Source organism: Lathyrus oleraceus, chromosome 1 (assembly GCF_024323335.1).
Source record: "Lathyrus oleraceus cultivar Zhongwan6 chromosome 1, CAAS_Psat_ZW6_1.0, whole genome shotgun sequence".
NCBI lineage: Eukaryota > Viridiplantae > Streptophyta > Magnoliopsida > Fabales > Fabaceae > Lathyrus > Lathyrus oleraceus.
The window spans coordinates 183,413,479-183,425,029 of record NC_066579.1 but is presented as its reverse complement, the minus strand read 5'-3'; the positions used below and the strand labels follow the sequence as shown (position 1 = coordinate 183,425,029).

At 32.6% G+C, this 11,551-nt stretch overlaps 1 protein-coding gene and 1 long non-coding RNA gene across 2 annotated transcripts; both read left to right on the top strand.

The window, feature by feature from the left end:
• The first annotated feature begins 3,105 nt into the window (after positions 1–3,105).
• On the top strand, positions 3,106–5,059 carry LOC127126452 (uncharacterized). The gene is made up of 2 exons (XR_007804988.1): positions 3,106–3,587; positions 4,106–5,059. It is a non-coding gene; the product is annotated as an uncharacterized LOC127126452 (long non-coding RNA).
• Positions 5,060–7,829: 2,770 nt separating this feature from the next.
• On the top strand, positions 7,830–10,704 carry LOC127126441 (protein CYSTEINE-RICH TRANSMEMBRANE MODULE 11). Its single transcript, XM_051055374.1, has 3 exons — positions 7,830–8,121; positions 8,189–8,435; positions 10,383–10,704. Exons 1-3 carry the CDS (start codon positions 8,100–8,102, stop codon positions 10,435–10,437), a joined length of 324 nt encoding a protein of 107 aa, XP_050911331.1. The 5' UTR covers positions 7,830–8,099; the 3' UTR covers positions 10,438–10,704.
• The last annotated feature ends 847 nt before the right edge of the window (positions 10,705–11,551 follow it).

The window sequence follows — 11,551 nt, the reverse complement described above, 5'->3', positions numbered from 1 at the left end:
GTGCTAGCTCACGAAAACGACCCAATGGTGATTAAAGTTCAAATTTGTGATTGAAGTGTAAAGCGAGTCTTAGTAGACCCAGGAAGTTCAAAAAAACATTCTATATTGGGATGCATTTAGGGGGATGAATTTTTATACCATTGAGCTGCTACCATTTAAAGGTACTTTGGCGGGATTCTCCAGAGAACATGTACAAGTACTATGGCATTTACCCATAATGACAACTTTTGGCAGTAGAGACCATACAAAAAGTATCCAAGTAAGGTATATAATTGTCAATGTTGTGTCTCCATATAACATTATTATTGGCAAGACTTTGTTTAATACTTTGGAGTAGGTGTTGTCCATTATATACCTCACACTAAAGTATCCTCTAGAGTACGGACGAGTATGAATAGTTAAGGGTGATCAAGGAATAGCAAATAAATCTTATAAAGATAGTCTAAGACTTAAAAAGAGAAGTCACACTAAGGAAGCAATAAAAAATGATCAGCTAAAGGTGAACTTAGTTGATATCGACCTGAGAGAGGAATTACCAAAAAACCGGCTAACAAACAGGGAAAAAATAAGAAGGATACATAATGGCGTCCAATCACCTCACACAACTCGAATTGGTGCTAGTCGGATATCGAAGGACGAAGATGGAAGGATTAAAGTCAATTTAAATATAGGTCATCACCCTCTCATACATGATCGATTAAGAACACCATGAAGGTTTTGTAAGCATGCATTTAATATTTCGAGATCACTACTCGTTGCAGTCGGATAAATGAAGTTTTTAATAAGGGCTATCAATCACTTCACTAGATGGGAAGCACCCGAGACAACAAACAAAACCATGTTGTCAGGAAAAAGAAGGGGGCAAGATAAGATCAAAAAGATATGGACCGAAGACATATATGAATTTGGTAGCCCTACCACACTACGCCTTATTCGAATACTCGGGAGAATCCTTCGCAATGATCAATGAAGTTGATATAATGATATCAGTCGAGATCAACATGCCGACTTGGGAACGTCATGCTTTATATGAAGACGTCAACTTGGTATGCTTAGATAACTTGTAAACCATATAAAGAATTGTAGGAGGTTCAATACCAATGTCAGGCATATGGGATATAACAAAGGAGGTCTGATGATGAAGAAGGTGGCAGACTTCAAGAAAAAAGATGGGTTGGTTTCAGATGGGGAAGGATCCTTTCGTATCAATCAGAGGATATATATGAGGCTTACAAGTTGGAAGATTTAGAGGATATTGAAATATATGGGACCTAGAATGTAATTAGTCTTGAGTTTTATCCTAACAATTCTATGTAATAAACATCATAAATAAAAATTATGGGAATGTACTCTTTTTCCTTGAATGAGCAAGGGTTTTTAATAAGGCATCCATATTTAAAGAAAATATAATGTGTAAAGCCTGTAAAATAGGTCCTAGGGAATAATCAACTTCGGACGGGATAAGTAATTTGAAATCTCTGGCCTAAATAAAGTCCAAGCAACTTGAAGTCTTTGGCATAATCGGCTTCGGTCGGGCTAAGTAAATTGAAACCTTTGGCCTAAATGAAGTATACACAACTTGTAGCCTCTTGTATAATCGGCTTCAGCCTGGCTAAGTAAATGGAAACCTCTGGCCTAAATGAAGTCCAAGCAACTTGAAGCCTCTGGCACAACTGGCTTCGGACGGACTAAGTAAATTAACAAACCTCTAACTTTAAGAGGTTTGGTTAACTTATCACTGGCCAAATGTCTGACATGATCTACTCGGGATTAGCCGGTCTGTGTTCAAGAGTTAACGAGACCCCTCAAAACCTTAAGGCCCGACTTGATAGGGCTTCAAACCTACGTGGTATAAATTTTAGCTAAAAGACAAGCTGACTCGCTTAAAGCCGACCGATTTATCTGATTTCCATGCGAACAAATAAGTTGTTATCCAAAAGATAAAATGTATTAAGGGATACATAACCAAAAGGACTAACAGGGCCACAACTAAAAACAATATCATTCGAACTTAAATATTATTATCAAAAGATCAGGAAGACGTCCAAACATTATGAATTACACCCGTAGGGGGTGACTAAAACAACTATAAACCAATGTTATGATGAGAGATCTCTATTTTTAAACACACCCAAGATTCCCAGGCATTAAAACCTAACTTAATTGGGTCATGTCAAGAATAAAGCAAGACATACTCGAAATTTTTCAGGACCTACGATCATCTAAAACTATCAAGATTTGGTTGTTGCTAATTCGAAAACACACTGAGACCCATAGGGGCTTTCCGACTTATATATATATATATATATATATATATATATATATATATATATATATATATATATATATATATATATATATATATATATATATATAGAGAGAGAGAGAGAGAGAGAGAGAGAGAGAGCATGTTGAGCTCTGCAACGACCATGGTTCGAGGCCTCACTAGGGATCTCCGATTTCTGTATCCGACTTCACCAGATACAATCCACCAGTTTCTGCATTGCAAGTCCATCAGGGTCCCCCAGACTCTTCAAAATCGTAAACTGTCGCAAGGTGATATATGTGGTCGTGCTCGGGTTGTCATATCCAAGGTCTTGGACCTATCAATCTAAGTTTAACAATTAATCCACATATCCCATAGAAACCTTCCACTAATTTTTCAAAATAGAAAGCTTTGGAATAAGTCATGCATTCATAAAAAAATTGAAACACTTAGAACTTCTATAAAGAATTATTTCAGAAAAGTAATTGTAAAGATAAGGGTAATCTGTAAAAACTGAACAAAATATAAAAATGTCATAGTACCGGCCATAGCAGGACCTAAATACAAAACGAAAAGGAAAAATCCAGTATTCTTGAAAATATTACAAAGTTATGTATTGCATTCAGACCAGGGATATCTAAGTAGTAACAAGGGCTTATGCATTATTAGAGCCCAAACTGAATTGCAATACATAACTTTGTAATATTTTCAAGAATAAACCCATATTTTTATTGCATTCTTAAAAACATGGACTCTTGCATTATTGGGCTCTTGCATTATTGGGCTCTAATAATGCATAAGTCCATGTTTTTATTACATTCTTAAAAACATGGGCTTATGCATTATTAGAGCCCAAACTGAAATGCAAATGGAGAATGGAGTATCAGATTCATCCCACCTCCTTATTTCATTTGGTTTCATCTCTCTCTCAAAGAGCTTCTCGCTGGAACCTTGCTCTGCCGAGCGGAGTTGTCCTTCTTGACCAAACACCACCGGTAAACCACTTCTCTCATCCTTATCTATCTGATTCTAGTCTCAATTTCTATCGATCCTCCAAAAATTCTCAAAATCGTGCCAAATTAACCAAGAACCCTAAAGCTTAGAATCAAAATTAAATGAAGACATGAGGGAATCAATCCATTCCACATTGGGGCTTTGATTCCCCTCAATGAAGGCTACATGTTGGTATCAAAAATCAAGCAAACAGAGGAAGAGGTGGAAGGTGTCACCGACCTGCAAAACTGAGATTTGTCTTGGAAGATTTGAAGCTTAATGATGATGAAGACGAAAGTCAAGAAGAGAAATACAAAGGAATATTCAGGTAACAAGATTCTAAATCGTAACCTTTCCTTGCAACCAATTCTTCTACTTCTTCTTCTTGACTTTAGTTCGTATGCTTGAGTTATTGTTGTTGCTCTGTGTCTGTGAGGAGTGTGGTATAGAGAGTTCAGAGAGAATTTCAGTGTGATTGTTGAATTGGTGAAGGTAGTTATAGAGAGAGATTTCAGGGATAGAGTATTTGAGAGTGAAATTTTATTTGTGGAATGTGATTGGTGATGAATGAAGGATAATGATAGGACTTATAGAGGATACTTGCAACTAATTTTGGCAGAATTTCGGGCAGTGGTAGTTACAAGTTAGGGCACATTTTCATTTTATAAATTCAAAGAGAAAGTTAGTTATGTTAGAATAAGATTTTGGTTCTGTAATTTATCTCTAAGTTTTGATGATAACAAATAGGGAAACATTTTGGTACCCTAATAAAATTTTCTAAGTGTTGAGGACTCTAATAAAAAAATGAATATGATGAAACAACATCTGACATCATACAAAATTCAGAACAACGGACTCATAGTTAAAGATATCTTATTTGACGCTGAAGACAAGCATGTCTAAAAGAATCACTCCAAATACTCTGGAAACTCTACATCATACAAAATTCAGAACAACGGACTCATAGTTAAAGATATCTTATTTGACGCTGAAGACAAGCATGTCTAAAAGAATCACTCCAAATACTCTGGAAACTCTACATCTGAAGACATATGAAGATCCTAAATATAAAACTCTGAATATCCTTATATCATAAGACTTTCTAGTTGAAGACCAGTCAAAGAACTTCTGAAGAAGACACAACAGACAACTATTCGAAGCATACAAGATCTGAGAAAAGAATCTGAATTTCATGCACTCTGAATCACGCCCAACATATCATAATCAATAACTTAACAAAGAAGTATTACAAGTATGGTATGAATCTTTATATGGATAATATTGAATACTCTCCAAAAATGCTATGAAAAGGACAGTGGAATTAATGTCATTAAGTCTCATAATTGGCAAGATATCAACATTAATGCTCTATTCAACGGTATCATCTCCAAGCACTATAAAAAATATCGGCTATCATCATACCAAAATATGAAGCTATCACACAAGAATTCTGCAAATCCAATTTAAGTCATATGCTAAATTCGTGTTGTAAGTCATCACACACGAGTTGTTGCTCCAAGTATGATCATTGATCATTGTTTTAATTGTGTTAATATTGCTTATCTAGAAGCACCAAACACATTCTTGTATTTCTAAAATAGTTGTTGTAAATTCCTCAAGTGACTAGTGAAGTCTGTAGACTTGAGAGGGCTAAGAGATCGTTGTACTCTTAGGTGATTGTTGTAATCTTTCTAGATTATTGGATTAAGTCCTTATTAAAGGCGAAATCACCTTGGCCGGGTGGACTGGAGTAACTTTAATTTTCAAGTGAACAAGGATAAACTTCTGTGTTGTTTGTTATTATCTTTGTGTGTGTAGCGTTGCTAAAAGTTTTTTATTATCTGTGAAAATAATTCAAACCCCCCTTTCTTGTTTTTCTCTACCTTCAAGTTGCAATGCTTAACAAAGTTAGGATTCTATTAAAAGTTTGTTAAAATAGTATTAGTGATGTTATAATGGAGAGAATTATATTGAATTTGAAGTTTAGTGAATTATTTAGAAACCGCGAAATTGTTAAGTTGAAGTTAGATTTGAAAATTAAAGTTAGTTGAGTGAAGAAATGTTTCCTGTTAGTTATTGTTAGGGGATGTTAGTGTTTGTGTTAATTAGTTTGAATCGTTAGTTTAGTGTTAGGATATTTAGTTAAGAATGGTGTTGTTAGATGCAGGCTGGAAGCAATTAGTAAGGAGTTGAATTGTTTGGCTGTTAGTTTAAAACTTGTTAGGATTAGTTGGTGAAGAATAGTTTGAATTATGCTTGAGATTGTTATGGTATGCTTGATGTGGTTTTTGAACTTCTATGACAGTTAGTGCATCTAAATAGGTGAATTTGTTAAGTGAATTGAGGTTATGAGGTTAGTAAAGTTTGTTTGCATTTGGGATACTTTAAATCAGTGTGATGTTAAGAACTGTTAAAAAGAATGTTAGAATTTGTTACTTTCACAATTGGTGAATTAGTTATGAAGTTGTTAGTTAATTATTTATGAAATTTGTCTGAACTGTTAGTGTTAGGAAATATTATGATGAGGTTAACTGTAGTTAGAGTATTTAAGAACTGATAGCAGTTAGGAACCAAACTATTGTGAAATTGATAGGTTGTATAACTCTGTTTGCATTGATGTTAATATGGAACTGAATTGGCCAATAGTGTATTGGATTGTTATGAAGCTTGTTAGCATATGCTAGTTTGAACTTGAGCTATTGTGTTGAGCATGTAACAAACTGAACCGAGTGTGTAAACCATTAATTAATTAATTTAAAGTCTGAATTATTATTGGTTCTAATTGTTGTGCTGTTAAAAGTAATATCAAAAACTAGTTATGAAATGAATGTTAGTAGTTAGTTAATTGCTATGAGGTTAGTGGAAAATTCAGTTTAGGATATTAGGACTATTTGATGAATACAAAAATGTGAATTTGCTTGAATTTCCCATTGAGCTGCTTTGATATTTGATTGAATTGTTATGGGATAACAAAATAAGATGTGAATGCCTAATTGAATTGTCATGCTCATGATGATTTGTTAGCTAATGACCTTACTTGAATTAATATGAAAATGAGTTAATTACATGTTATTAGGGAATTTGTTGTATTTTAAATTTTCATGGTTAGTTAATTAGGAGTTGAATGTTAGTTTGAAAAACAACTGCTACAATACTAGTTAAGATGTTTATATGGAATTTGGTTAGTGGGAAAGTATGGATTGTTGGATTTTTAGAGGAATGCTGGAATTCTAGCATGAGCTGCTATGGACCATTATTTTGATTTGTTTAGTCATGTAGTCATACTAATCAGCTAGAAGTTTGGTTTACAAAGTTAGCTTCAATTGGAATTGTTTAGTTATGTTAGGATTGATTGATTGACCATGTTGTGATGCTATGTTTAAATGGTATGAGCTAATTTGTGTGATTGCATTATGTTCAAGCTTATGAAGGCCTTGTTTAATCTTTCTAATATACATGGTTTTTTCCTTGGTGCTGCAAAGCTAAGGTACATGATAGGATGCGGCTTGATTGGCATTTTGGACATGAGAAAGTTCCACACATTATGGCATTCCAAGATAGGAGTTATTTTTTGGCCAACATCACTTGAAGGCTTTAAGGATTCACAAAAATGGGATGTTTATGAATGAAGAAAAATAAAATAGGGCTTCTGGGTAGTTAGTTGACTTTAGTCAACTATTTAATTAAAAAGTCAACGGTTGACCAAAAATTGTGTAAGTATGACACGTGTTTAAGACACACCACCTCACACTTCATTAATGGAAAAATTCACCCATCTCAAACCTCACCTAGGGTCGGTTTGTTTTAACTTTAAAAAAATGGATTTTGTTTTTGTATTTTTGAAAATGGATTTTACAAAAATATTTTTCAAAATATTACAAGTTTTTTTAAATTTATTTTTTATAAATTAAAAGATTGAATTGTTCATTGTATAACATAAATATACATTATTGAAGATCAAAACATAGTTAAAATCACAATTTTAAAAAAAAGTTGTATCTCAAAAATGATTTTTAGAAAAACTATTTGAAATAGTTTCAAAATTAAGTGATTTTTTGAAATTTTGATATCCAAAAAAAGTTTCGATAAATGGATAAAATACCTAAAATAACATTTTAACAATAACTATTCAAATAAAATTTTCATTTGAAACTTTTATAAAAAAATTCTTTATAATTTTTTTTTACACTAAAATATACAACATTATAAAAATCATTTAAAAATCACAATAATCCACCTAGTAAATGATGCAAAATCAAAATAATGCAAATAAAGTTCATCATGAACTTAGATTGTTTCTCACAATTTTATCATTTCAACTATTTCCTTCACAATTTTATGTTTATCTCTCTAACATTTTTCCTTTTTTCTTCTTTTAACTATTTTTTTATAATTAATTTTATATATTCTATTAAACTTGTTTTAATCGAAGGAGAAAGAAAGAGGCCATTGCATTGCATGAGATTTGTAAAGCAAAGTCTTTGACACGGTTATGAAAATGGAAGAGATATGGATATGGAGTTGTCACATCATACATAGATGTTAGTAAAGACTTGGCAATACTTAACAATTGTGAAGTGTGAAAATGTAATACTTAACAATTAAGAAACAAACCCAACTCACTCATTCACTCTCTCTTTCTTTCCTTGTCTTCTTCTCAACAATAACATGTCCCACTAGTAATAAACTTCCACATATTTACTTTTCTCATCTTATGTAACGTAATAACAATCCAATAAAATAAAGAAATAAATAAAACTAACCATTTTATCAACACCATCATCATCACTCTCACACAAGAAGAAACAGAGAAAACAAGAATTCTCTCAAATCAAATCCAATGAGCAATTACCCTCCGCCAGGTACGTCACTCCTTCTTTCATTTCTAACAATTTCATCAAAAATTGAATTCAATTTTTAATCTGTTAGGGTTTGGATCTGCTTACCCTCCACCGCCACCTCAACCACACGAAGGCTACCCTCCGCCGGGATACCCTGGAGGCTACCCTCCCCCACCACCTCCACCTCATCATCGTCCGCCGTACGATTCCTACCAGGGCTATTTCGATAACGGATATCCACCGCCGCCTCCTCCTCCGCCTCAATACAACTACCAGCATGTTGATCATTGCCATCATCATGGTGATCCCGGTTGTTGTTCTTTCTTCAGAGGCTGGTATGTTTTTTCTTTAACGAACAAGTTTTGTATTTTAGGGTTCCACTCTTTGGTTTCGTTAGTATTAGTTCTAATTTGATTTTGTTTCTCAACATCGATTTCACTGGAAATTTCAGTGTCAGAACCGTGAAAAAAAATTGATTTAGAGTAAATTGATTCCGAATTAAATGTAAAAGGATTAATGTTTGGATAACTTTACTCAAAAATATTGAGTTGATTCAAAAGCTAGAAATTCTAACTTTATGTAGAATCAATTCTTTAGAAGAATCAAACACCTCAAAATCAATTCTAGAGGTACATTGCTTTTGATTCTTCAAAAGCTAAACCAAACATACACTTAAACCGCCGTCTGCAACTGCTAGTTGCAATATAAAGGTTTAAGAGATCCCCTGGCGACATCAAAAAGATTGTTAGATGCATAATCCAATGAGATTATAAGAACTAGAACAAAAATGTATGTACTGTTTTGAGGTGTTTCCCCAAAGGATTCAAACTCAGCACGGTTACCGGGCTCTGTGATAGATCAGCAAAGTGTGAGTGGGAGCGGAGAAGGATACACCAAAGACTTTGGCCTAACCAACAAGTCTTTCCCTCCCCTCCAAAATCCCCCTACCAAACACACTTTAAGAGAATCGAAGTATAAAAGAAACTGCTTATAATTTGATGATACTTAGTAATCCCTCTATGAACCGTTTATTAAAACTGTTCATATGATAGCCTGCTATTATGTAACAATTAGTGAGGGTGTGTAGGTCAAGTATTTGGAAGTAAAAGCAAATGCAGAAAACCAGCATACTCAAAGAAACCCAAATGCTAATCCTACATATCTTGGGTTCTAATTTCGCTTCTGATCAAGCAGTTACAGAGGCATATCTGTTAAACAATTATCATTGAAACACAAGTACTTACCACTAGAAATTAGAGATTTTTTTTGGCAAATGAAATATTTGTATTATAGTGTTAGGGTTATGACCAAATGGTGCGGGTCGAATTCCCTTTTGTCTTTATCACTCTACTCCTTAACTTTCTCAACCCAGCCACCGAGTCAATGTTATAATTTATATCTCTATAACCCATAGAATATAATTCAGCAATCACCAATCATTGGACCCATATCATAGTTTACGATGAAGTTAAAGGAGGATTTAAGCCAATATTGTAACCTACTCATCATGAGAATACTAAAACAAGATTGGGATTTTGAAAACCTAATCTCAACTTTTGCGTAAAAACATATTTGATAAGTTTTCCCCTGAATTTGAATTCTTTGGATTGAAAAAAGTTATCACAAATCCATTTGATTCCCCGTCTATCAAGACAAGGTCCTTGAAATTCATTGTACAAACTCCAAACAAACTCTAAAGTGCTGAAATATGGAGGATATGATTCTTGGTAAAACATTAAAAAGGACAAATACTTAGAAGCATGTTTGTTTTACAGTTGAGAATGTTCCCAACTTATTTTTGCAGCGAAATATTTTCTTCCTTTGAAAAAAATGCATCAAAATTTGTTAAATTTCTGTTTTCTACTTTCCAAAGATTATAACTTAGCAATTACTTGTGTGAACTGTCAAATATAATTGCATATACACTTTGTTTACAAGCTCACTACATTTCCAGTCATGAGACCATGACATTGAAAATTGATTCCTTAGTTAAATTTATCAATCCTGAATCTAACTCAGTTACATTTTCACTTTAGATTGATAATTGGATTTTATGCCTATGCTTTTCATAATATGCAGAATTCACCCATTAGCCTTTATTATGACACATCATTAAACTAATAAATAACCTATAGAATTGATTTATTTCAGCTTGAAACATCAACTTTTTCATTAAAATATAAAAATGACAAGAAATGTTCTTAGTTTAAGTGTTCTGCTTTCTCTCCTCTTTGTTTGCATGGTTCTAATTGAAGAATAAGATTCTTTCATTTACATTGCAGCTTGGCGGCGCTTTGTTGCTGCTGCGTGCTAGAAGAGTGTTGTTGCTTTTTCTGATAATCACGCCAAAATAGAAAGTTGTTTATGTCTATGTAGTAATGTTGTTGCTCCAATTCTTGATATATAGTGTGAGATATGGTAAGAGTTTCATATTTTGTTACATCGTGTTCTTGTTCTTCTTATGCCACATACAAATCCTGGTTTGTACACAAGTTATGTCATGTGGTATTTGTGAATTTATTTGTAATAAAACTATATTGAAAATTGTAAACCATTTCTTATATCGTTTAACAGATAATGATATGGATAAAATAATGTTATGTATTTTTCTTCTTTAGGCATCAATGTCTTTCTATCAAATTATTTTGCATGAAAATTCACCCTATAATCTTGTTTTAATTGAAGTTTGTAATCATAGATATGAATTTGGAGTCTTGATTTTAGTTTCATGTGCTGTATATTGATTTTATCATTTGGTTTTGTTCTTATTAATATTTTTATTTAATCCAAATAAGTCTTGAAGACACATTAAAGTTCTCACATATTTTGCTCAACTCGACTTCAATTCATATAAGTAATAATTCTTATAAATAACATGCCAAAGTTAAAGAAGACAATTTGACTCATCTCCGGATACCTGCCAAAATATCTATGAGTAGGGTAAAAAACTCATAAAAATAAATACGGACATGGGTTCAAATAATTATTAATTAAAATAAACGGATATAAGTGTAGGTATTAATTAAAATACACATTGTATATTTATATATTTTATTTTATAAAAATTTATGACTATCAATTTTTAAAAAATACTTCAATGCTAAACTATTACATATTTAATATATGTATTTGTTTATTTCATAATTTGATGAAATTCTTTTTAAAAAACTTTTTAATATTCTTAAAAATTTAAAATGATATGATATTTTATAATTGATCTATTTATTTTTATTAGAAATGCATTATAATTGATATATTTATTTTTATTAGAAATACAGATAATGACTACGAGTATTTACATATTAACAATGATATGAATGCTAAAGTTGATGCTCAAACGAGTATAGGCTCGGATGCTAAAGTTGGTGTTAAAGTTGATGCCCTCCCCCATTGCGATCCCCAATCAAAATACACCAGAGTTGTATGATAGCTTCCGACTTAAAAATATTTT

Excerpts from the sequence above, each read along its gene's own strand:
- LOC127126441 (XM_051055374.1), top strand. The coding sequence starts at position 8,100 with ATGAGCAATTACCCTCCGCCAG. Across the intron at positions 8,122-8,188 it reads GAGCAATTACCCTCCGCCAG|GGTTTGGATCTGCTTACCCT; the intron begins GTACGTCACTCC and ends TTAATCTGTTAG. Across the intron at positions 8,436-10,382 it reads TGTTCTTTCTTCAGAGGCTG|CTTGGCGGCGCTTTGTTGCT; the intron begins GTATGTTTTTTC and ends TTTACATTGCAG.